Here is a 25,288-nt window from a genome sequence, read left to right as displayed (position 1 = left end):
TTCACTGCAGTGACCTTCAAGGGTCTGGGGCAGAGGCCTGGTCACTTGGGGACTGTCACAAATGGACATTTGTGAGCACAGAGCTGCTCAGAAGCATAAGCCAGCTTATGCTGTTTAGAGATGGGAGACAACATTATTAGCAAGCATTATCATCTTGGCATGAAGACACATCAAAGAGATGGATAGTTAGGGGTGTGGAGACCCAAGTCTGAACCTTCTAACCCAGCTAAGAGCTGCTGGAATCCAGACTGGGACCATCCTCACGGGTTAGGGGCAAGTGGCTTGGGAGTGCTGGGTCCCTGTGGGTCTTCCCCACACAGTACACACTATATCCTGGGCCTCCAGCACCCGGGGAGGTGGTGAAGGAGTTTGAGGGTCAGAACACTCAGCAGCCACTGTGCCCTGGGGCTTACATGGGGTATAGCTTCCCTTTTCTTGCTTAAGACAAAACTGATGAACAAAAATCTGGATTTCCAAACCACAGATGAGGTGGTGAGAACATGATTTGCAAGAGGATTCCCAAGGCCACCATCACGGATGCTTTCCAAATCGATATTGTTGGCTCAGACCTCTCTCCTGAGCTCCATATCCATATATCCAATTGCTACTGGACACCTCGACTTCCACATGCATGTCCCTCAGGCACCTCAAATTTCACCACGTCTAAAAATGAACTCTTAATTTTCCCTCCTTCCACCCCCAGCCTGATTGTCCTCCCAGATCCTCTTTCAGGGTTAATGGGATCACCGTGCACCCAGCTAGGGATCTTGCAAGCATCTCTGTTCCCCGTCCTTCTCCTACCATGTGTGATAAACACAGGGATCATCAGTGCTGGCGCCCAGGTGTCTTCTGAATTCGTGCCCCGCGCCGGTGTCAGAGGAGGTGATAAGCGGACCTGTGTCCTCAATCACACTATCCTCAGTCTTCCTCCGTGTGATCTGACTTCCTCGCATGGCCAGGTGGCCGTCATGGACACATACCTGATCTGGGGACTGGTCGCTTGCTCTTAAAACCTTCAATGGCTCTGGCCCCTGTCCAGGCAAAGTCTCTGACTCCCGGGCTGGTCCTTCACTTTCTGATCTTAGTAACTTCAGCCACATCAGCCCTCTCACTCTGTCCTCCCAGTGCTCCCCAGAGCCCAGGGGTTCCTGTACACACAAGGCACTCTAAAGCTCTCTGTGCCTTTGACCCTGTCATTTGCTCTCCCCCCTGGCCTGAAAATTAGAGCGAGACAGGGTAGAGGTCTGGGCTCAGTGGAACAGAGACAGGAGTCCCATGAAACTCACCACCTGCCACCTGAGGGCTTCCAGGTGACTCTGAGGACGAGGGTCAGGGTCTGCCAAAGCCCTATCTGCATGATGTAACATCCCGGCCATCCTGCTCTCATTTCTCCCCAGGACCAAGTATGGAGGGGAGGCTTTGGAGGGGAGGCTTGGAGGAAAAGAACTTATTCTCCAGAGAGGGCGTGAACAGGAGTCTTCAGGACACTGCCCCAGGCCCAGCAGTGCCCCACCCTGGAGACTGCCTCCAAGACTCTCTCTTTAGTACAGCAGGGTTAGATGGCAGGGCACCCGGCAGGGCACCCAGCATGGCACCCAGGAAGCTTGGTCCCCTTGGGAGCCACGTCTGGCCTCTCCGTGTAGGTCTACAGGGAGGCAAGCTTGGAGGAGTCCCAGACTATTGCTTGTAGAGCTCCGGGGAAGGCCTTCCAGAACTGGGAGGAGGTGTGGGGCCAGAGAGGAGAAAGCGCTAACCTCCCGCAGAGGTGAGGTGAAGAGAGTCCCCCCACGGTCAGAGGGAGACCAAGAGACAGCCAGGGGAGCGGCCAGATCCATGCGTCTTGTCTTCTGGTTTCGGAGGGGCCCTGGGCTGCCGGCCGCGCAGGGGCGCAGAACGGGGCCTGATGCGGTGTCTGCGGCGGGAAGAGAGCGAGCTTGGGAGGGGGACAGACTCTGAATTCCAGCTTGATACTTACAAGCTAGGTAAGCTTCACTCTCAGTGTTCTCATCAGAAAACAGATACCAGCGCTTGCCTCGCAGGGATGCGGTGAAGGTGAAATAAGAACCCTTGGAAAGTCCCTCATTTGATGATGGTTGCGAGAACAGGTCAGGAGAGTCGGCAGTATCCTTGCTAGCGTTCCCCCTGTACCTGTGTCTTCCTAGGTCACAAAAACATGGCGGGGTGGTGGTGGAGAGGGCCTAGAGGTGGCAGGCATCTTTCTATTTACCTGGAAAGAGGACACACGGTCCGGTCCAGGGAACGCATAACTTAGACGGTGCTTGGTGGGCTGACCCAGGGCGGAGAGAGAGAGACGCTTGCGGGCTGACTGGAGAAAGCCGGAGCTTGGTCGGGGTGTGGTCGTGCCGCCCGGGGCGGGGCCTTGGTGTCCACGGGTTCACGGCTCCGGCAGAGGAGCCAGACATCGCCCTTTCACCCAGAATAAATTTGGGAAGGCACTGGCCCAATCTAAAATGGCCTTCATTCTTCGCTTCTTGTCACTTCTTTGCCCCTGGCTATTGGCCATTCTGAGGTAGATGGGGCACTGTATTATGAACTCAATGGATTATTTCAGGAAAGTAATTCTCAATGAGACACCCACGCAAACAAACGGTTTGACAGTTTGGGATGGATGTGTGTGAGCGTGTGGGTGGTGGGGGTGTGGAGAGAGGGGGGAGGGAGCTGAAATCTTGTGAAATCACCTGGGAAGATCTTTATACATGGGCTCATTTCAGCTCCATGCTTTTCAGCACACACCATGGACCAGGGATTGCTGTCCACTCTCCTCTGTGGACCCCAGAAGGGAGAGCCAGAAGTAGGGGAGCAGCGGGGAGAGACAGAGCAGCTGCTGAGTGGGGGTGCGGGGGCGACCAAGGGGCCCCCCACGTTCTGTGCCGGCCCTCGCTGTGTGCTCCCCCTTGTCCCCTCCCAGAGCTCTGGTTCCACTCTCTTACGTACTATGTGTGCTCCCTGGGGGAGGGGGGGCGCCCGTGGCTACAGGGTCTGAAGCCTGTGTGCCTTTGACCCATGGTTCCCTCTGCCCCTCAAGCGTGATGCTAACACATGCTTACCCATCACGCAAGGCTCTGCTAATGACACCTCCTCAGAAAGTCTTTCTCTAACCATCTCAGCAGGTTTAGGAGCCCCTTTGCCTACACCCCCACTGCCATGGGTGAACGCCCCCAACAGCAAGGGTCACCCTGGAGTCTGTCTTTTCCCCGTAAGACAATAACTATCTCGGGACAGGGATTTCCTCCGTTTTTCTTAGTGACCTGACATAGCACGCTGCCTGGGACAGAGCAGCTGTCAAGACCTGTCCCCAGCTCTTTCTTCCTGGGAAACACTGGGCTCAGGCAAATTCTGGGACAAATTCTGGGTTCTCGAATGACCGCTGCAAGGATGGAGATAGGTGCCCAGGTGTTGCTTGGAAGTGGGGCAGTCTTTTCACATAGGAAGCATCAAGTTCTTCCTGCAATCTCGCTGACTTTAGCTCAAGCCAGTTTCCGCTGTGATTTCTCCTCGAATGGAGGACTGAACAGCTGCCTCCTCATCAAACCTCTTTCAGATACTGAAGACAGCAATTAAGTCAGCCTTGGTCTGTGCTTCTGCAACTCCGTCAGCCTTGTGTTGGAAGCTCTTGTTTTCCAGGTCCTTTGATAATTTCAGATGCTTTTCTTTGGACCCTCGGATATCCATGCATCCTCTGAGAGTGTAAGAAAGAAATGCCAAGCAGGCTTGCGGCTTGAGCAAAGGCCTGCTGATTCACTGCAAGGGAGGCCTGTGCCAACATCGACTTCCCCTAGCGCGGGCTTATACGCCACTGGCCAGGCAGGCCCCGGGCAAACCGCAGGGCGAGGTAAGCCCTTCTCTTTCCCATATGCTTGCTTTACTCCCCGGAATCCCTTTCCCCATTTCAGTCACCTCTCGCCCTACGTGTCTCTCTTCCCTAAAGGACCTCTGATGCACGTGTGCTCTGTTGATTACTCGTACCTTACTCTTTGCGCCCCCGTGAACTGTGGTCTGCCAGGGTCCTCTGTCCATGGGATTATCCAGGCAACAATACTGGAGTGGGTTGCCATGCCCTCCTCCAGGGGGTCTTCCTGACCCAGGGATAAAACCCAGGTCTCCTGGTTTGCAGGTGGATTCTTTACCATCTGAGCCACCAGGGAAACGCCAAAGAACCCTTTAAGTGTTACTCACTCAGTCATGTCCAACTCTCTGTGTGACCCCATGGACTGTAGCCTGCCAAGCTCCTCTGTCCGTGGAATTCTCCAGGCGAGAATCCTGGAGTGGATATCCATTCCCTTCTCCAGAGGATCTTCCCGACCCAGGGATAGAACCTGGGTCTCCTGCATTGCAGGCAGATTCTTTACCATCTAAGCCACCAGGCAAGAACTGAAGAACCTTTTATTTGCATCCTGCTGAGACTTAAGTTGTGTTATTACCTTGCCTTAAGAGTACTGGCTTTTCAACTAGTTGTAGAATTGTTTGTCTATTTGCAGGATTCAGAAGGAGAATATGAGAAACACATTAAGGCAGAGAGAGGGCTCAGTCCAGCATCCCCTGAGCCCTGTCCCAGAAGCAATCACAGATCACGCCAGGATCACAGTGTCTGGCCCCAGCCTGGGCCATGCCCCTCATCTGCCCACTGTAAGCCCAGATGAGCAGGTCAGCAGGATGTGGGATGAGGCTGGCATGAATGATGGGAGGGGACAAACCAGGAGACTCCTGTCTCCTGCGGGTCCTCTGAAAGTCTCCAGGAATCCCCAACTTGGGGACCCACTTCCCCACCTCCTCAGACCTCACCTGCCAGCAGCCCAGCCTAGCCCGCGGCACGCCTGAACACTTCCCCACCTCCTCCCCTGCCAGCAGCCCAGCCTAGCCCGCGGCACGCCTGAGCACCCCAGCCAGATCTGTATTCCTGCCAGCCTGCGTCATCTTTGTTTTCCACCGTGGGTTCCGTGACCTGGAAAACAGCCGCCGTGATGCTGCGCTTGCCCTGATTCTTGCAGCCGCTAATTGAACAGTTCGGAGGGAACTGTGCCACAAAGCCGCCCAAGGGCGAGAGCAGATGCAGCCGATTAATTACAGCTGGGGAGCTCCACGGGGCTACACCGGGAGCAGAGGGAGGTGCTGGAGGCCCAGGGCCTGGGCAGCCTCGGGAGCACTGGCTGGGCCACTCCTGGACTTGGGCAGAGCCTTGGAGGCTGGAGTTGGGGCAGATGTACGGGTAGATGGTTAAGGGGTCACAGGAGAACCCCTCAGTGGTGGGAGCCTCACGAAGACTGGCTCCCATCCTAGAGACCCTGTCTTCTCTGTTTATATCTCCTGCCTGATAGAAGTGGGCATCAGCTCCAGGTTACTAAAGATTCTGATAATGGTGCCTACTTATGAATTTAAGGGTCTTATATATTGGGTTTTCCCTGGTGGCTCAGATGGTAAACAATCCGCCTGCAATGTGGGAGATCTGGGTTTGACTCCTGGGTTGGGAAGATCCCTTGGAGAAGGGAGTGGCTACCCACTCCAGTATTCTGGCCTGGAGAATCCCCATGGACAGAAGAGCCTGGCAGGCTATAGTCCATGGGGTCGCAGAGTCAGACATGACTGAGACTAACAGTTTCATTTTCTTATATATTACATCTCACTTAGAGCTCACAACAAACTGTGAAGGAGGTGCTACCATTCTTTTCATTTTACACATGTAGAATAGTGTTCTGGGTAGGTGAAGGAACCGGCTCAAGGTGACAGAGTGAACAGCAGAGCCCAGCCAGGTCCACCTAACCGGTGCCTCCAGCCTCCCCACCATGCTGCCTGAGTCTCCAGCGTCCTGCTGGGGCACAGCCCCAAGGTCATCAGCTATGAGAACTCATGCCCCAGCCTCGTGAGCCCCTCTGTGCAGGCCTGCCATGGCTAAGGCCACACTTGCTGCCCTCCAAGGAGCTCTAGAGTTGGCTAGCCACCATTTCTCCGAACTTCTCAGCTTCCATCCTCCCCGCTCTCTGGCCCCGACCCTGTGAATGCCCACATCCCCCTTGGCCTTACCCCGGTGCCATCGCTCCCTGTGCATTCAAGTCTCCCCAAATGATGCTCTGGGTGGGGACCACTGGCTTGCTTCCCATCTCTGTAGCAGGCTCGATGACGAGCGTGGTGCCCACTCCATTCCCTCCCCCAGCCCGTGGACTGACAGTTTTATTTGTCTAAGTGAACCCAGGAAAGAGATGAAGGATGCTACAGGGTCAAACATGGGAATTCCAGAGTCAAGTAGCTAGGATGAACTCCTAGTTCTAAAGCTCACTAGCAGTGTGACATTAAGAAAGGTATCACTCTTCATAGTACCTTGGTTTCCTCATCTGTAAAGTGGGGCTCATGATAATTGCTTCCACCTCATAGAAATTGTCATAAGGTCTAAATGAGATAATATACAGATGGTGATAAGTTAGCAGTGCTACGTCCCAGGTGAGCATTCAGTGAGTGCTAGCTATCTTTTTTCTCATTACTATTTTATGATTAAGAAATCTTAGCAGAAGCCAGGCCAGTTGAGTTCCAAAAGAGTTCAGTTCAGTTCAGTCGCTTAGTTGTGTCAGACTCTTTGCAACCCTATGGACTTCAGCACACCAGGCTTCCTTGACCATCACCAACTCCCAGAGCTTGCTCAAACTCATGTCCATTAAGTTAGTGATACCATCCAACCATCTCATCCTCTGTTGTCCCCTCTTTCTTCTGCCTTCAATCTTTCCTAGCATCTTTTCCTAGGATCTTTTCCAGTGAGTCAGTTCTTGGCATCAGGTGGCCAAAGTAGTGGAGTTTCAGCTTCAGCATCAATCCTTCCAGTGAATATTCAGGACTGATTTCCTTTAGGATGGACTGGTTGCCTCTCTTTGCAGTCCAAGGGATTTTCAAGAGTCTTCTCTAACATCACAGTTCAAAAGCATCAATTCTTTGGCACTCAGCTTTTTTTATAGTCCAACTCTCATATCCATACATGACTACTGGAAAAACCATAGCCTTGACTAGACAGACCTTTGTTGGGAAAGTAATGTCTCTGCTTTTTAATATGATGTCTAGGTTGGTCATAGCTTTTCTCCCAAGGAGTAAGCGTCTTTTAATTTCATGGCTGCAGTCACCATCTGCAGTGAAAATGGAGCCCCCCAAAATAAAGTCTCTCACTGTTTCCATTGTTTCCCCATCTACTTGCTATGAAGTGATGGGACCCGATGCCATGATCTTAGTTTTCTGAATGTTGTTGAATTTTAAGCCAACTTTTTCACTCTCCTCTTTCACTTTCATCCAGAGGTTCTTTAGTTCCTCTTCACTTCTGGCCATAAGGGTGGTGTCATCTGCATATCTGAGGTTATTGATATTTCTCCCGGCAATCTTAATTCTAGTTTGTGCTTCATCTAGCCCAGCATTACACATGATGTACTCTGCATAGAAGTTAAATAAGCAGGGTGACAATATACAGCCTTGACCAAGAAGCAAAACAATGAACTCCACAGAACCTTAGAAATACTCAGAAATTATGGGTATCCTATACCTCAAAGTGTTGGTTCAGTTCAATTCAGTCACTTAGTTCTGTCTGACTCTTTGCGACCCCATGGACCGCAGCATGCCAGGTCTCCCTGTCCATCACCAACTCCTGCAGCTTTCTCAAACTCAAGTTCATTGTGTCGGTGATACCATCCAACCATCTCATCCTCTGTTGTCCCCTTCTCCTCCCGCCTTCAATCTTTCCCAGCATCAGGGTCTTTTCAAATGAGTCAGTTCTTTGCATCAAGTGGCCAAAGTATTAGCTTCAGCATCAATCCTTCCAATGAATATTCAGGACTGATTTCCTTTAGGATTGACTGGTTGGACCTTCCTGCCATCCAAGGGACTCTCAAGAGTTTCCTCCAATACTACAGTTCAAAAGCACCAATTCTTTGGCGATCAGCTTTCTTTATGGTCCAACTCTCACATCCATAGCTTTGACTAGATGGACCTTTGTCAGCAAAGTAATATTTCCGCTTTTTAATATAGTGTCTAGGTTTTTCATAGCTTTTATTCCAAGGAGGAAGTGTCTTTTAATTTCATGGCTGCAGTCACCATCTGCAGTGATTTTGGAGCCCAAGAAAATAAAGTCTGTTACTGTTTCCATTGTTTCCCCATGTATTTGCCATGAAGTGATGGGACTGGATGCCATGATCTTCATTTTTTGAATGCTGAATTTTAAGCCAGTTTTTTTCACTCTCCTCTTTCACTTTTATCAAGAGGCTCTTTAATTCCTCTTTGCTTTCTGCCATAAGATTGGTGTCATCTGCATATCTGAGGTTATTGATATTTCTCCTAAAGTGGCTTCATGTTTACAAGCGTCCCATGCAAGTGGATCCTCTGGGCATTGTTCTTGGTGGGGCTCAGGGCTAGGGGAGAGAGACAAGTTGTAGCAGGGGAAAGCCAGGCATGGAGACTGCCTAGCACGCTGGTGGCTGCCTCTCTGACGGACCTTTGAGCCTCTTGCTGTGTCTGCAGCAGGCTGTAAGCACCCTAGACTGTGTTCTTAAGAGGAGATGGGAAAGGGGAATTCAGAGCCTCCCAGCACAGCCAAAGGCACGGGTCCAGGGGAGTCACTCAGGGCAGAGTGCCCCCAGCGGATGGTTACACTTTGCATCCAAAGCTCCTGTGTCTGAGGTTGGGATCAGGAGGGCTCTGCCCCCTTATCAGGACAGGCCAGGGAGGACACTTGTGGGTACGGAGACAGTCAGTCCTCTCCTGACTAACCCACTTACTCCTTTCCTGTTGCTTAGAGTCTTCCTGACTTTAAAGGTCAGTGATGCCAACTTTGTGCCCGCAAATTTTGACCCCAGCCTGGCTCCCCAAGGCACCTGGATGCTGAACCCAAGATAGCAGACTATCACGTCCTTTTCCACCTTTGGTGTCTGTGTGGATGCGGACGTGGGCATGTGTGTGCTCGAGCAAGCGTGAGCACACTCTTCACGGCAGAGCCCAGCCTAAGAGCTCTGTAGGCATCCATAGCAGCTCTCTACGCGGCAAGAATCCTTGCCGGCTCTTAGCTGATAGTACATTCAAAACCTAATTGTTATCTCAGCAGAGTAACTCCATTATTCATCCTGACACCATCCCCCGTTAGCTGTTTGTTGCAGTGATGTTATATTAATGAGGCCTGCAAATAAATGAACGGGAGATCAGAGGGCCGACTTGTTTCTCAGGAAAGCTGGCTGACTTATTTATTTATTTGTTGGGAACTTTGCAGCGAGTCACTCTCGCCCTGGGCAGGTGGCTCTTGTCTTTTCCCACGGAAACTCGCTGTAGCCTTATAGATAAATAGTTCCAAGTATCCAGCTTGCCACACAGTTTCACACAAGCATTTACAACTGAGAGAATCTAGGAAAAAGATCTGCTTTAAAATATTAGGGCAAACAGAGAGCGGAGCGGGAGGAATCAAGATCAATGGATCATCTCAAACTTCTAGCGCATCAAGAATTATTTATGCCTGGTTTCGGAGGGAAGTGTTGGCAGTTCTCTACAACTGGTTTTCTTTCCCGGTTACATGCACCTAAGATAATGTTAAACAGAATGGACATTCCCAAACGGGGGGCTAGTGAGGTGGGGAGTTACTGAAGTTGACAGCTTTATATGGAAAAGCTACAAAGTGGTTAATGGAGAGACCACTGCAAAACCAGTTATCCTAGGATCTGGCATCAGTGTGACCTTACAGGACAGCGTGGCAGGGGACTTCAGAGGTACACAGGAGTGACTCCTGGTACCCAAATGGTGTAGGCTCCTGATCACTCGCTGAGGACCCCAGCACCGGGGATTTGTCCCTTGCATCCCAAGCCCGCTTCGCCTTTATTTCACCTCAATCTCCATTCTCACCTGCAGACATGAACTGCCTGGGCCCCAGCCTTTGCACTTTCCCATCAACTGAGATGCTTGTGAGAGCAACTTTCACTGTGACCATCATCCCATTCATAGATGCGACCAGAAACCAATCGAACAGTCCGATAGCTTTAAGGACCACATGCAATTAAAGTAACACGTCCCCTGGATATACAGGAAGTGATCGCCTTACACTTAAAAGTACCCCCATGTGTTCTACCATTTTTCTCCCCGACTGACTGAAATAAGTGTGGCCTTAATTATCTTTAGGAAGACAGGGGAGGGTTATTTTAAGACTTAAAAGAGTAGGCAATGTCCCCAGTTTGTCTGTATTTCCTGACACTGACCAACGGGACTCGGATCCTGGGCTCAGATGTTTTGGAGGTGGGGTGAAGTGGGAAAGTGCACAGCCAGGGAATACTTCTTTATCCCTCTGGCCAAGAGAAGGGACATCAAAAGGTGGGGCAAGTGCATTCTGGAGTCAAGAAGCGCTAGTGAATTTGTTTTGCCACTAACCAGATGTGTGACTTTGGGCAAATTATTTACTCCCCTAAGCACTGTTTCCCTGGCTCTTAAATGGAGATAATGACAGTCATCTTGCAGGACTGTCAGAAGAAGGAGCAGGTATGCGGAATCTAGGGGTTCTGGCACATAGTAGTGTCTTGTTAAAGAAAAGCTATTATTAGTAAGACTCCTGGAACTATGAGTGTGACTCATCTGTTCAGGTCCTTGGCCTGACTGGTGTTCTTGTTAGGTGTGGAGCTGCTGCAGTCCTCTTTCCTAATAGCAGACAGCTGCAAAGGGTTACAAATTACAAACCTCTGTCTGAAGCGCTTTGGGAGAAGTAGAGCAGCCTGCAGGGCAAGCAGGTTCCAGCCTCTTCCAGGTGGCCAATGTTCAGGGATAGGCTGGCTGCATCACCTGGCCACCGGACTCAGGACTAATTTATCCACGTGATAACTTCTAACCTTATCATGCCTGAATAAATTCCTTAGAACCACGGCATCTCCTCTTTTTGCTTAGAATATTCTGTTGTGGGCATTTGTGTTGAATTTTATCCCCCACAAATTCACATGTTGAATCCCTACCTCCCATCACCTTAGAGATAGGGTCTTTACAGAGATAATCACATTAAAAATGAGGTCATCAGTGTGGGCCCTAATCAAATACGACTGGGATGCTTATTTTAAAAAACTGGAGACAGATATGCACACAGGGAGAACACCTTGGTGATATGAAGGCTGAGGTCAGGAAGCTGCCTCCACAGGCCAAGGGATGCCAAATACCGCCCCAAACCACCAGAAACCAAGAGAAAGGCTCGAATATATTCTCCTCGCAGCCCTCACAGCATGAACCAGCCCACGGAAAGCCGGATGTCAGCCTTCTGGCCTCCAGAACTGAGGAAGCAAATTTCTGTTTTTTTCTTAAGGTCCCCAGCGGAGGCTGATCCCTGCAGCCCTGGCAGACCAATGCGCTCGCTTGGAGTGGAGGCCTCTCTCACGGGTGCTCCGATGCCTCCTGGCCCTTCCCGAAGTTCTCTCCCAAGAACCTCTTCCACTGGCCGTTTCTGCTGAGCACTGCCCACTCAGTTTCTCTGGGCTTTGCTTTCTCTGTAGGGGACGGCTCCTAACATCCTCCATGGTGATGCCCTGGCAGGTCCCTGAGGCACACGCTGGGGAAGAACAGAAGCGTGCTTTCCAAACCTCCGCGCGTCATCTCCTGTTCTGGGGCCTGAACAGGTGACACGTGTGCAGACGCCCAGGATGACAGCTGGAGTGGGGACAGCCTGGGATGCCTCCCGCCGGGGACAGCGTCATTATCACACCAAGGGCTGGCTGAAAGGGAGCAGACGGTGAGTCCTGAGGGGGTCCTAACCTGAAGTCGAGGCAAACTGGGAAATTCAATCGGCTGGAAGACGTGTCCTACATGGAGCTGCCACAGGAGATGGGTCTCTAGGGGAGGGCTTGGTTGCCATGGAGACAGCTGGGTTAGGAGGGGTTAAGGAAGAACACAGCTGTTCATCCAACTAAGCTTCAGCTCACTCCTTTTCCTAAAGTAGAATTCCTTTGAGGTCAGCTCACTGGTTGCCCTGCCCCCGTAAGCAAGACAGCCCCATTCCAGTCCCCGCTGGTTTCCAGCAGCGGACATTCTGCTGCTCCCAGGAACCACCGTGGGCCATCAGAGAACCTTTTCTCCTCCCTCAGGAAGGATCTTTGTGGTCAATGGCACCTGTTTACACGTGGGCACATCCTGAGGGGCTATACATTTTTGAAGATAAGAGAGGGTCAGAGATAAGAGGGAGGTATGTAAAAAAGAGCACAGAGCTCATAGAATTCTGATTGTTAAAAAAAGAAAAAAAGAGCTAGGCCAACGTCATGGAATTAGCCAAGAAAGCCGAGGTAAAGGAAATGAGTTGACCCTTCTTAAAAGTCACTTTTAACAAATCACACGTTCTTGGGAACAGATGCCGCCGAAATGAGGTGGTGCTCTTCTCAGCTCATGCTACAGAGGTTAATTCTCCTGATTACTGGTGATGCTAACTGATCACTTGGTTAAGATACCTTAAGCCCTTAACCACTGTCCACCAGGCTTCTTCACAGTAAAGTGTATAGGAAAGTGCTCTATACCATTCTTGTTGTAATGACCCCAGGTCATGTGGGGAGAGAGCTCGAGGCTCTGTTAGTATCCCATTTCTCATCATTCTTTCATTTGCTAATTTTAGCCTTCCTTGGACATTCCTGCCTGAAACAAAGATTACTGTGAACTTTGCTAAGTGGTGATATTTCTGTTTCCCTAAATCCTTCTATTTTTAGGACTTGGAATTCTAGTATAAAGAGGAGCTTCCTCTCTCCCACATTGTTTACTTATATCAACAAGGACCACACATTCTTATATTATTTTCTCGCATCGAGTACATTAGGATGATTATTTATTTTCTTGCTCACATTGCCCCAGATTTGGCCACTGGGGCTAAATCAGGTCGGCTAATGCGTGCAAACTAGTTGTTTCACTGTTCCTTGCTAAACACATATATGTCACTTGAATTTAATTGTGAGAAAACCATCGGACAAATCCTGATTGAAAGACATTCTACAAAATAATGGTCATGAAAGATGAAGACTGGGGATTCAGGCACTGAGGAGTCTTGATGACGAATGCCACACGTGGTCTGGATTGGAGTTTGGATCAGAAAAAGGACATCAGCGGGACTACTGGGAAATGTGAAGAAGACATGTATATTGGACAGCGTTATTCCATCAGTTAATTTCCTGATTCTGATCATTGTACTGTGGTTATATAAGATGCTAATTTTGGAGAATCTGGGTGAAGGGTATATGAAAGTTCTTTGTACTATTTTTGCACCTTTTTATCAGTCTGAAATTATCTCAAACATGCCAAGTTTAAAAAGTAAAAAATGGCTTTTGTAAGGAGAGGAGGCTTGGTTGGGGGTAGGGGGTGCAGGCTGAACGCGGGTAGAATGTTCCTGCTCCGGCTTCTCCCACCCACGTGTCCTGTCCGGAGTGCCTGCCATCCCTGGAGTGGCTGGAGAAGCCGTGTGGGCTTGTCTCTCTCCCCTGATGTTCTTTCTTTGTCCACAGCCTCTACTTGAAAAACACCAATGGGAGAGACCCCACTGCTCAGGGCCTCCACTTCCTGCTGCTGCATTCACTGGGAAAATCAATTACCACCTAATTACCTCAGGGGGTTAATTAGCATCGCATAGCCTGGGTGTCCCAGGGAACGGAGCAGCCTGTCAGTTCCCCGGTCAGTGAGCAGGGGCCTGGGGGCAGAGGTTTCTCCTGAGAAGCCCGCCTTTGGGAGGGGCTGGGGCAGCAGTCAGGGTTGGCAAGGGTGAGAGAGGCTGATGGAAACTGGTCCCTACTGTCTGATCCAAGTGCCCCTGGACCGCAGGTGCAGAAGCAGAGAGACGAATCACAGCCACAGCAAGAATTACAGAACGGAGCAAGTTCTCAGGGCAGCCGCTGCTGGAAATCACTAGAATCAGGGAGAAGGCACGGAGCCCTGAGCGGCTCAGGGAGCTAGCCGTCTGGGGGCAGAGGCCGGGGTGCCACCAGCAGTCCCGGCGAGCACTTTGCCGATGAGATGAGGGCACAGGAGAGAGTCAGTAGGCACTGCCAGCGGGCATGGCCAAGAGAAGGACGGGATCATAGAAGCCTGGTCTTTGAAGGGCAGTATCCACACTCTCACAGCACCTTCCTACAGGGATGGATGAGAACTCGGATGGAGGGACACACGCTCCTCCAGCACCTCGCTGTCCCTGGGATTCACAGACCTGTGTATGCACGGCATCTGGTCTGTACCCACTAGGAAGGCTGGATGTGAGAGATGGGGAAGCCCACTTCTTTTTTACTTTACCATCATACAAAAAAGGATTTTATTTTGGGAGATCGATTCCTAATTTACGGCAGGTTTTACTTCCAGAAATAAAACCCCCAAACAACATAATCTCCTTCTCTCTTAAAGGCTGGCACGCTGAGCAAGGAATGTTCTTTTCACTGTCAGGTACCACGGCTCTGCCTTTTGGTGGCTTTCAGCCACCAAGTCACCCACAGTAACATGCTATAGTCTTTTTTCTTTAATTACCTCTAGTGCAAAAGCAAAAAGCAAATCATATCATTTAAAGTCATGATCTTTACAGTGTGCCTTCTGCTGACCCCTCCAGCCCCATTCAATTAATTTAGCTCTCAGCAACCTTTTGAGGAGTTCTCTTTCTCCAGTTTCTATCAACTTTTGGTTAATCCATGCTTTGTTCTGCGCATCTCTGTTCATCTTGCTAACCACACTCTTCAATGCCTAGACCTAGACCCTCAGTTGAAGCCCACTTCTTGTTTAATATTACTTGGGCAAATCATAGACACTTTCAAAATGTTCTTACAATTAAATATATCTGAGCTGAAATGTAAGCTCTGCCATTGTGAACTTGGACAATTCCATCACTCAGAGCCTCGTTTTCTTCCTCTGTAAAATGGAGGTGAGAATTTTGGCTTCTCATGGAGTTTATGAGGGCTAAATGAGACAGTGCCAAGCACACCAAACAAACATTTACTCCCTCTTTGAATATCTCATGGTAGGTTAACAATACTCATTTAATCTTGAGGCTTCTTCTTTCTTCTTCTTTTTTTTTTTTTTTAACTGATCTGAAGCTGCAAAATGGTCGCAGGGATGTTCCATTAGTTTCCCAATACTCGGTGACACAGGCGAGAGCCAGACTTGGCTGAGAGCCAGACTTGGCTTGCTTTGGCCAGTAATGGGAAAATGAGGCAGGAAAAGGGAAAATGCAGCTGCTCAGGGAAGCAGCAGAAGAGGAGCAGCCACTCCTGCTTTCTTTCTTCTTTTCTTTTTAAAAAATTTTTTGCCAAACTGCATGGCTTGTGGGACCTTAGTTCCCTGGTGGGGGAACTAGAACCCGGTCCATGGCAGCGAAAGCCCGAATGTAACCCACTGGACCAGCAGAGAACTCCTGCTCCTGCTTTATTAGACTTACAGAGCGGCACCTGCCCCGGCTGATACTCCTAGTCATCATAAGGAATGCGTAATTAGTTTCAAAGTGCAAGCGACAGTCGGTGAGTAGGAAGCAGTGAAGAGCAATGGGCTCCCAAGGCAACCAAAGTTAAACGCAACTATTCCTCTCCCCGGCCATTCAAACCCCAAGCAGCTGCGTATTCATTCACGTCATCTCTTCACCTTCCTTTGCAACTGACCATTCAGGAAACATCATGGTTTCCCTCCTCAGGATAGTTAGTTACCTATTTCTTTCCATTAAAATGCACAAACGAATTGGGACAGAAAGGAAGCCCGGGGAATGGTACGGTGGCTCATGCAGTGCCTGCCTTCACTTTCTCCTTCCCTTTTCAACTTTGCAACTCTGAGCTAATTGCAGCCCCTGACATCACATTTCTGCTGAGAAAAGCGGAGCCCGTTTTTTCTGAAATGTTCACCCACCATCCAGCCAATTTCTCGTCCCCACCTGGCAAAGCTGGCCTGGCAGGCAGGCTGGGCTGGCTCTGCCTCCTTGGTACACACATGCACACCGAGGCACACGCATGGCTGTGCACGTGCATGAGGACACACTCCCACACGCTCGTCGCTTATGCCTGGACTCGGGCCATCGGGACACCATGAGAGGCCTTACCTGCCCTCGCATTAACCTTGCTCTACATCAAGTGTTCTTCCATAAAGGCTCAGTTCCCAGCGCCCTGGGGCAGTCAGCTCCCGGCCATCCCGTCCCACTCTGGGAACGTGGGGGGCTTACCTCGGTGATCTGGGGGTTGGAGCACTTGACGTTGTGGCTGGACCAGTCGAGCCAGGGGCTGGAGGAGCTGCCGCAGTGCTGCCGGAGGGTGCATCTGCGCTCGCCGCTGCACCAGCCACACTCAAACTTCCGGTCGGCCTTGAGGCAGAGGCCGCAGCTCTCCCGCTGGGCTGCACACTTGTAGAGGTGGACTGCAGAGAGAGGGATGGGGCGGTCACACAGGGAGCTGCAGAGGACTCCTCACTGCTTACCCTCTGCTTGCGAGCGTGATAGAAACCGCCCCGTCCATGGATAACACCGACTGTCATTATCCTTGCAAAGAATAATTGACGGGGAATTAATAATAAATTGAGGCTCTTAGCAGTCGTTTAAAGGGCACGACATAAAATATTATTATTTAAGAATTCTGGCTCTAGATTAAATTGGATCAGGGCTTTCCTTGGAGCTTCAGCACTTCCTAGTGATGTAACAAAGAATTTAAATTCTTTGAGTATCTAGTCTGTAACACGGGGATCAGTTAGTCACTTCTGTTCAGTCGCTCAGTTGTGCCTGACTCTTTGAGACCCCATGGACTACAGCATACTAGGCCTCCCTATCCATCACCAACTCCTGGAGTTTACTCAAACTCATGTCTGTTGAGTCGATGATGCCATCCAACCACCTCAGCCTCTGTCATCCCCTTCTCCTCCTGCCTTCAATCTTTCCCAGCATCAGGGTCTTTTCAAATAAATCAGTTCCTTGCATCAGGTGGCCAAAGTATTGGAGTTTCAGCTTAAGCATCAGTCCTTCCAATGAATATTCAGGACTGATTTCCTTTAGGATGGACTGGTTGGATCTCCTTGCAGTCCAAGGAACTCCCAAGAGTCTTCTCCAAAGAAGAAGACTAACTGACTAACACCACAGTTCAAAAGCATCAATTCTTCGGCGCTCAGCTTTCTTTATAGTCCAACTCTCACATCCATACATGACCACTGGAAAAACCATAGCCTTGACTACACAGACCTTTGTTGGCAAAGTAATGTCTCTGCTTTTTAATATGCTGTCTAGGTTGGTCATAACTTTTCTTCCAAGGGGTAAGCATCTTTTAATTTCAAGGCTGCGGTCACCATCTGCAGTGATTTTGGAGCCCCCCAAAATAAAGTCTGTCACTGTTTCCACTGTTTCCCCATCTATTTGCCAAGAAGTGATGGGACCAGATGCCACGATCTTTGTTTTCTGAATGTTGAGTTTTAAGCCAACTTTTTCCCTCTCCTCTTTCAATTTCATCCAGAGGCTCTTTAGTTCTTCTTTTCTCTCTGCCTTAAGTGTGGTGTCATCTGAATATCTGAGGTCATGGATATTTCTCCTGGGAATCTTGATTCCAGCTTGTGCTTCATCCAGCCCAGCGTTTCTCATGATGTACTCTGCATATAAGTTAAATAAGCAGGGTGACAATATACAGCCTTGACGTCCTCCTTTTCCTATTTGGAACCAGTCTGTTGTTCCATGTCCAGTTCTAACTGTTGCTTTTTGACCTGGATACAGATTTCTCAGGAGGCAGGTGAGGTAGTCTGGAATTCTCTTCTCTTTAAGAATTTTCCACAGTTTGTTGTGATCCACACAATAATCATTATTTTTCGTGAGGTTTGAATGAGATGTGGTATATTCAGTGATGAACACAGTGTCTGCAACATAGCCTATGTTCTATACCTGCTTATTACCTTTTCTTTCAACTCAAGCCACATGCTTACACTGCTGCCTCTATTTCTGGCACATATGGACTCGTTGAAAGAGGTAAAGACTGATTTCCCCATTTCAGGCAAAAATGAAGCTCAAAGAGAGGTAGGGACTCTCAGAGTTTAAAGGTCAGTGCCCCAAGCTGGAAAACATTTGCTGCGCTTCTAGAACGCAGGTCCAGAGAGGAGAGGCGCACACAGGGCACCTGGTGGGCCTGAGAGAGATGCCAGCTGGGCTTTCAAGAAAGGCCACGTGCCCAGTGGCGTGGGGACAGAGCTAGCTCATAAGGAAGGAGGGTCGACGCAGTCTTGTGGATGGAGAGAACGTCCCGAAAGAGGACAAACTGGCTACTTCTGGAGTCTGCATATGCTTTCGGTTTTGTCTCTTCCTGACGTAGAAGCCCTAGACAGGCCAGTGGCAGAACTGTTTTGTGAGCCCGAGGCTCGGTTGTTGTAAGCTGGTGTTTTGAATTCGGAGTCCCAGGAGGAATTCTCTAGAAGTGGGATACTGGGAAAGCCCTTTCTCAGTTCTGGTCAAGCACACATGAGCTCGCAGGCCCCTGGGCAGTGTGCGTCTGGAGGCCAGGGACAGGTCCCATGGGAGGGGCGTTTTTCACTCTTTCATGGGTTTATTCTTCCCTTTTATTTTCATCCTTTTCCTCTGCTCTGCCAAGCATTCCTCAATCTCAGCTACAGAGACTACATTGAAACATCCTGATCCTATGGTTTCTTATGGTATAGAGCAGGAAATGGGAATCTTAAAATGAACAGGTCCACACTGCATTTATTAACATGCATGAATGGTCCACATCTAATTCCTCATTTGATCCTCACGATGGCCCCTCACTGCCCAGGTAGAGAACTTGGGACATACAGAGGAGCAGTAATTAGTGTGAGTTCATCTAGCTATCAGTGAAAGAGGCAGGATTCGAACCCCAGTTTGTGGGATTATGGAATCCTAGTCCTTTGCACCATGACTTTCTCCACTCAACAGAATGCATTAGCTTCCAGGGACAGAGAGGCTCTGGGTGGGAAGTGAGTGTGAAGACACCCATGCATTCAAGGAGCTGCTTAAAAGTTGTTGGGCGCCAAAAGGGAGGATTCTGATGCAACAGCTTGGATGTGGCCACTTTTTTTTCTCTAGAACTCCAGGTGCAAAGGCAACCTCCGGGAATTAAGCCCAGATTCTCAGCAGGCGAAATGTCTATCTCCTAGCACTGAGAAAATTTGAAAGGCAACCCACTCCAGTACTCTTGCCTGGAAAATCCCATGGACGGAGGAGCGTGGCAGGCTACAGTCCATGGGGTCGCAAAGAGTCGGACACGACTGAGTGACTTCACTTCATGAGGAGAAATAGAAGAATCCCCCAGCCTGAGCTCTGATTTTGATGGCAGCATCCAGCACAGGGATGGCAGCGTCTGGAGGAGATGCCGAAGCACTTGCAGGTCCTCCTGGGGCCTTGGTCCCTCTCTCTGTGCCCCTGGGGTGACCTCAGCCTGAAGGACAGGCTTGTGAAAACCCTAGCTAACTGAAACGTGACATGTGGCTCATGGCCTGGGTCAGGGGACAGGGTTCTGGGGGAGGAAGTTTCACATCTCACAGTGGCCTGAGCCATGGGAGGAAGGACAGTGACTTGGTTAAGCACGTGAGCTCCAAAATGTGACTGTCTGGGTTCAAATCCTGGCTCTTATTATTTGACTCTTGGTCCATTTCTTTCTTTTTTCCAACTTCATTGAGGTGTAACTGACAAAAAAATTGTATAATAGTTAAAGTGATAATTTGATATACTACAGAGCGAAAAGATTCCTCCCATCTAGTTAATTAATAGATGTTAAGAACACACAAATGTTAAGAACATTTAAGTTCTGCTCTCTTAGCAAACTCCAGCTCCATAACACAGTGATATCAACCATAGTCACCACGCTAGAATTAGATTCTTCTTCATCTTAGGGCTGGAAGTTTGTACCCTTTTACCAACTTCCCCCTATTTCTCCAACCCCCTGACCACTTTTCTGTTCTGTTTCTGATGAGTTGGGACTTTTCTCCTCCCCACTCAGATTCCACATATAAGTTATCCTACACAGTCTTTGTCTTAAAAACACGGAACACTTCGTGAGCTTGCATCACTTTGTACAAGGGTCAGGCTGCTCTCTGCCTCGTTCCGATTTTAGCGTCCGGGTTGCCAAAGCCAGCAGTCTTGGTCCCTCTCTTAGCTTCTTTGGGTCTCAATTCCCTTATTTATCAAATGAAGATAATGCTAGGGCATCCTCCTCAGGGTTACAATGATTAGGGAAAAAAAAAAAAACCTAAATAAATCACTCAGTGAGTGCCTAGCCAGGGTGCTCATCAAACTGGAGTCACTTCAGTCACTCTGGAGAGCTGGAAGGAATGCTGTACGGAGGGCAGCCGTCCTGGCATCCAGGAGGACCTCCACGTGGGTCTGCAGGGCCAGAATGAGGCCACCTCATGGAACGCCCCCTCTCGCATCAGCCCAGCTCCTTCTCGAGGTTTCCCACAACAGCCACGCCCTGGAGTCAGCAAGCTGGGCCCTCCCACCCACCTCAGGACCGGGGGAGCAGACTGACAAGCCTTCTTCGTACAGCAACTAAGGCCAAAGACAGGGGAACCAGGACCCCATTGGGAATAATATCTCCGTTTCTAGGGAAACCAGCAGGACGTTCCTGCCCGCTGTTCTCCTGGTCAGGTTCCACAGACACTTCAAAGTCTCCGGAAGGCAGAGGAACAGGCGATGAGCCGGCAGCCACCCAGCGGATGCTCTAGTTGCAATAAAACAGGGTTCCCAACAGCACTCCTTTGATGCGCCAAATGTTGCTTTAGGTGCCTCTGAAGAGTTCCGCGGACAGGGGGAGTGTATCACTCATGGCACCGCGGCCGCCGGCTCTGATCCCTCCAGCCCCGGTCTTTCCTGGGGTCGGGAAAAGATCAAAACTCGACCCAGAAGTAGCCGCCTACCTTTCAGGTCCTGAGGATTGTCGATGATGAAATTGCCATTCCACACCACGGCAAAATCCACCGCCAGGTTGCTGATGTCCATGCCGTCATACTGGTACTGCGGGGAGAGGGGCGGGACACACGTTCACGAGGAATTCTATCCTGGGGGTCAGGATGCTGCTGGCATCCCAGGGGGCCAGGAAACAAACCAGGGGCCCGGGTTCCCTCTGGGATGAGAGAGGAGCAGATGGAGAGACGAGAGCCCCAGGCGCCGCTCACATCATCGCTACAGTGCCTCCCTCCGACTGCCAGTCACTGGTGCCAACAGGACCCCGCTCAGATCCTTTTGCTGGCATTCAAAACCTCCTATAATCCAATCCAGGCTTAGTTCTCCAAACTTCACTTCCACTGCTTTCCTCCAGAAACCTCTGGAGCCCCTGTCTGTGAGCAAACTCTCTTAAGCCCCTTGCTGCACCTTCAGTTCACACCTCACAAGGAAAGCCTCCCCTCTCCTGACAGCCTCCAGCCTCCAGCACCTTGCCTCTTCTAGCCTGGCTCAGACGCACCTTCCCCCCAGGGGTCTTCTCTGCCCTCCCTCCCAGCCCACCCCGTGCCCCTTGTCCCCTGGTGTTTGGTCTTGAACCCGGCACTTCCTGGGATCTGCACTGCGTTTTTCCCCATGGAAGTCTCTTTAGGAAGTCCACACACTGCTCTGGACACTCCGCAAGGCCCTGACACAGCACGTGCATAACAAACAGCAATGCCTCAGTGGTCGATCGGCCGGGCCCTACAGGGGCCCTTTCTTTCCACGTGTGAGCTTTACTTCCGTCAACAGTCCACTAGGGACAGTGCCCAGAGCTTTGCGGGCACACCTCTGAGCAACCCAACCGCTGAACGCTACCAAGCCGCAGTCGGGAGTGGACTTCCTCCGGTGTTGATCCTGCCTGGGACCCTCAGCCCTCAGACACATCAGAACCCGCCCCTCTGGTGGTCCAGCTCCTGAGCCTCAGCGGAGACCGCCCCTGGGACTCCCTGCCGTGGGGGCTGCCCAGGCTGGCCACACGGCTCCCAGGGCCCGTCACCGTCCGCCTGCCCCCCTCCCCGGCCCCGGCTTCCCGCCACCTTCCTCCCTTTGTCGTGCTCCACAGCTTTCTCATCTCCCACCTTCCCCGGGTGCTGGGCGGTCTTCCACCAATTACAAATTCTATCAAGCGCCCATGACCTGGGAACCTGACAGCTCCCTGATAAGAGGCCCAAGACTTCTCTTTATCACTCGCAGGCGAATTACCTTCCCTCAGCACCTTTGTCACCAGCCCCCCCCATCTCCCAGCTGACCCCCCACGGGTGGAGACAGGGAGCTGGCAGATGAAAAGATCTTCGCTGGGCTAGCAGGATAATGAAACACCTCGTGGGGCTCTCTGTCTGGCATTCGGGATCGGTTTAACTCTCGCTGCTCTTGAGGTTCACTGTGTCCTCCTCCTCCTCCCCTCTTCCCCACGGCCTTCCTACCTCCCCCGGTCCCTTCCACATCTTTCCTCCCATGTGGTACCCTCCCTGCATCCACTCCCCGAACTGGGGCAGGCTCTGGGGTCACACTGACTGGTGCTGAAAAAGTTTCACCAAAGGCTAAGAGGTACTCTTTCAACTCAGAGAGGGCGCAAAGCTCTCAACTTAAGCCACGGGGGTCCTTGCAGCCCTCCACTCCCTCCAACACCTGCCCTGCTCTGCTGAGGAACCCTGGGTGTCTGTATACGCTCCTCTGTCTCTGCAGACATGGGCTGCTTGTGGACACGGAAGGTTCTAGAAGCTGGGGGGAGGCCAGGCTGAGGCCCTGGCTCACGTGTGAGAGAAAGGCCGGCTCTGGCCAGCCTGGGCCCCGGTCCTCTTACCGAACTGTTCTGGCACTGGACGCTGGAGCTGTTGAAGCGCAGGGCGGGGACCCGGTGGACAGCCCCCTGGATGTTGAGGACGCATTCATAGCCCCGCTGGCCAGACTGAGGCTGGGGCAGGTTTCGGGCCTTGAGGGTGATTGGCTTTACTTCCCCGACAGGTATCAGGATCTCCTCGGTGGGGACCAGCTGGGGGCAGTCCTGGGGAGCAAGCAGAAGGCCTCTGTCTGGTCTGTCCTGGCTCACACCTCCCTATTCCCCAGGCCTGGGCGGAGGGACAGGCCTTCGATGCCGCGCCAGACCCCCCTGCATCCAGGCGGGCTGCCCCCGAGGACGCTCCTCATTGTGGAGTCGGCAGGGAACGTGAGATCTATCTCTTAGCTCCGGGGCTTTGAGACTGTCATCCCCAGCCCACGAGTCATCCTGAATCTGATGTGCATGTTACCATCGAGGAATTAAATTTTCAAGCCTCGCTGTGGCAGGTTGCGGAATTTTTATCTCCTGAGACACAGGCTAAACGAGGCTCCACATGTGCCTGTCCCCAGCCTGGATGCCCCCACTGCCGGTTGCCTCTCCCCACTGGGCTCCAGCTCCCCACCCACTTGCACCGTCCGTGCCCGAAGCCATCTGTTATCAGCAGCCTCAGCTCCCAGCTCCGACTGAGCAGTCTTTCCAGGAGGTGGATCAAGCCCCCACTGTACCCACCCCCCTGCCTCAACTATCAGTGCTCTAAATGCTTGCTCTGGCTTTTTATCTCAGTTCATTACCAGGCCCGGCATGAAGACCATGTTGCTTTGGAAAACAAAACAGGAAAGAAAGAAAGTCCTGGTGGGCCCGCGCTGCGGGAAGGACCATGAGAGAGGCAGGATGCGAGGAGGAGAGTGATGTCCCCCAGCTCTTCTTCCAGAGGCTGTTTCTCCGCCAGAGGTCAGATGGCCACCTCCCCACAGCTCCAGCCCCCTGCCCACTTTCTCCTTCTCTGGGAGGACATAGCCCAGTGGCCTGGGGCAGTGAGGACACGCAGCCTCCTTCACGTGCAGCCGTGTCCTGTCTCCAAGGATCAGCTGGGGCAAGTCTTGAAGGAGGCGCCCATTTTCTTGTCCTCTTGTGGTCCACGGTGGTGGTGGTGGTTCTTTAGGGACGCTGTAGGTTGTTCTGTTGCTCTCCTGCAGAAGGTGCTACTGGCATTTAGTGTAGGGGTGGGCGGGGGAGGATGGTGAACTTCCTCAAGGTGTAGGACAGTTCGGTTCAGTTGCTCAGTCGTGTCCGACTCTTTGCAACCCCATGGACTGCAGCACGCCAGGCCTCCCTGACCACCACCAACTCCCGGAGTTTACTCAAACCCACGTCCATTGAGTCGGTGATGCCATCCAACCATCTCCGCCTCTGTCATTCCCTTCTCCTCCTGCCTTCAATCTTTCCCAGCATCAGGGTCTTTTCCAATGAGTCAGTTCTTTGCATCAGGTGACCAAAGTATTGGAGTTTCAGCTTCAGCATCAGTCCTTCCAGCGAATATTCAGGACTGATTTCCTTTAAGATGGACTGGTTGGACCTCCTTGCAGTCCAAGGGACTCTCAAGAATCTTCTCCAACACCACATTTCAAAAGCATCAAGGTGTAGGACAGTCTAGAACAATAAATGGTCCTTCTCCAAGGCCCAAGGCATCCCAGGAAAGAAGCCGTTGGTATGGCAGCAATGTTGAACAATGGATGGCCTGTGGCAGCGGGGTGAGGGTAGGGGGCAGGGGACGGGGGCTTCTGGCTCAATGTGGGCTTCAGCAGTGGGCCTCAGAAGGAAGTCCTTCACCATCTGGCCCCCGCGTCCCTATTACTCTGAGATTCCTGTACATCGAGGTCCAGCCATACCACAGAAGAATTTAAGGTTAGACCTGAAGAGTCATCGTCCTCACTCATCAACCTCTGGTTCTTTGAAGATGCTTTTCTCTCTACCGGAAACACTCCCCGTCCACCCCTAATCTCCCTCCTGGCCCCTGACTCAGCCCTCTTTAGCTGCTGCTGCTGCTGCTGAGTCGCTTCAGGCGTGTCCGCCTCTGTGCGACCCCACAGACGGCAGCCCACCAGGCTGCCCCGTCCCTGGGATTCTCCAGGCAAGAACACCGGAGTGGGTTGCCATTTCCTTCTCCAATGCGTGAAAGTGAAAAGTCAAAGTGAAGTCGCTCAGTTGTGTCCGACTCATAGTGACCCCATGGACTGCAGCCCACCAGGCTCCTCCGTCCATGGGATTTTCCAGGCAAGAGCACCGGAGCCTTCAAACTCAGCTCTGCAGCTCCTTCTTTGTAAAGCAGCCCCTGGCCCTGGCCCTAGCCCTAGCTGGCAGGCCACAGATGCTCCCCACCCCTCCCCTGGGCCCTCTGCCAGCAGCACTGAGCCCTCACAGTTGCAGCTTCCTGTTGACTTGTCCTCCTCACTGGCCTGTGAGCCTTGAGGATTAGGCTGCATCTTACTCACCTCCGTATCCCCAGGCTTTATCCCCATTCCTGACATGTAGTGGACAACTGCTCATGGCTTGTGGGAAGGTAAGTGGAAATCAAGGAAGTAAAGCAACAGACACAAAACTATCTCAAACTT

General features: G+C 51.3%; 1 protein-coding gene across 1 annotated transcript in view; it reads right to left on the bottom strand.

The window, feature by feature from the left end:
• The window catches only part of PLXNA2 (plexin A2), a 232,328-nt gene that overhangs the window by 43,370 nt on the left and 163,670 nt on the right, over nucleotides 1–25,288 (bottom strand). The window contains exons 10-12 of the mRNA XM_018060786.1: nucleotides 22,701–22,901; nucleotides 20,833–20,929; nucleotides 16,145–16,335 (exon numbers count right to left, since the gene is read on the bottom strand). Coding sequence (XP_017916275.1) covers nucleotides 16,145–16,335; nucleotides 20,833–20,929; nucleotides 22,701–22,901 — 489 coding nt within the window. The remainder of the gene's footprint in view (nucleotides 1–16,144; nucleotides 16,336–20,832; nucleotides 20,930–22,700; nucleotides 22,902–25,288) is intronic.

The sequence above is a fragment of the Capra hircus genome, chromosome 16, assembly GCF_001704415.2.
Source record: "Capra hircus breed San Clemente chromosome 16, ASM170441v1, whole genome shotgun sequence".
Classification (NCBI taxonomy): Eukaryota; Metazoa; Chordata; class Mammalia; order Artiodactyla; family Bovidae; genus Capra; species Capra hircus.
Note: the sequence above shows the minus strand (reverse complement) of the source record. Positions and strands in the feature narration are given on the sequence as shown.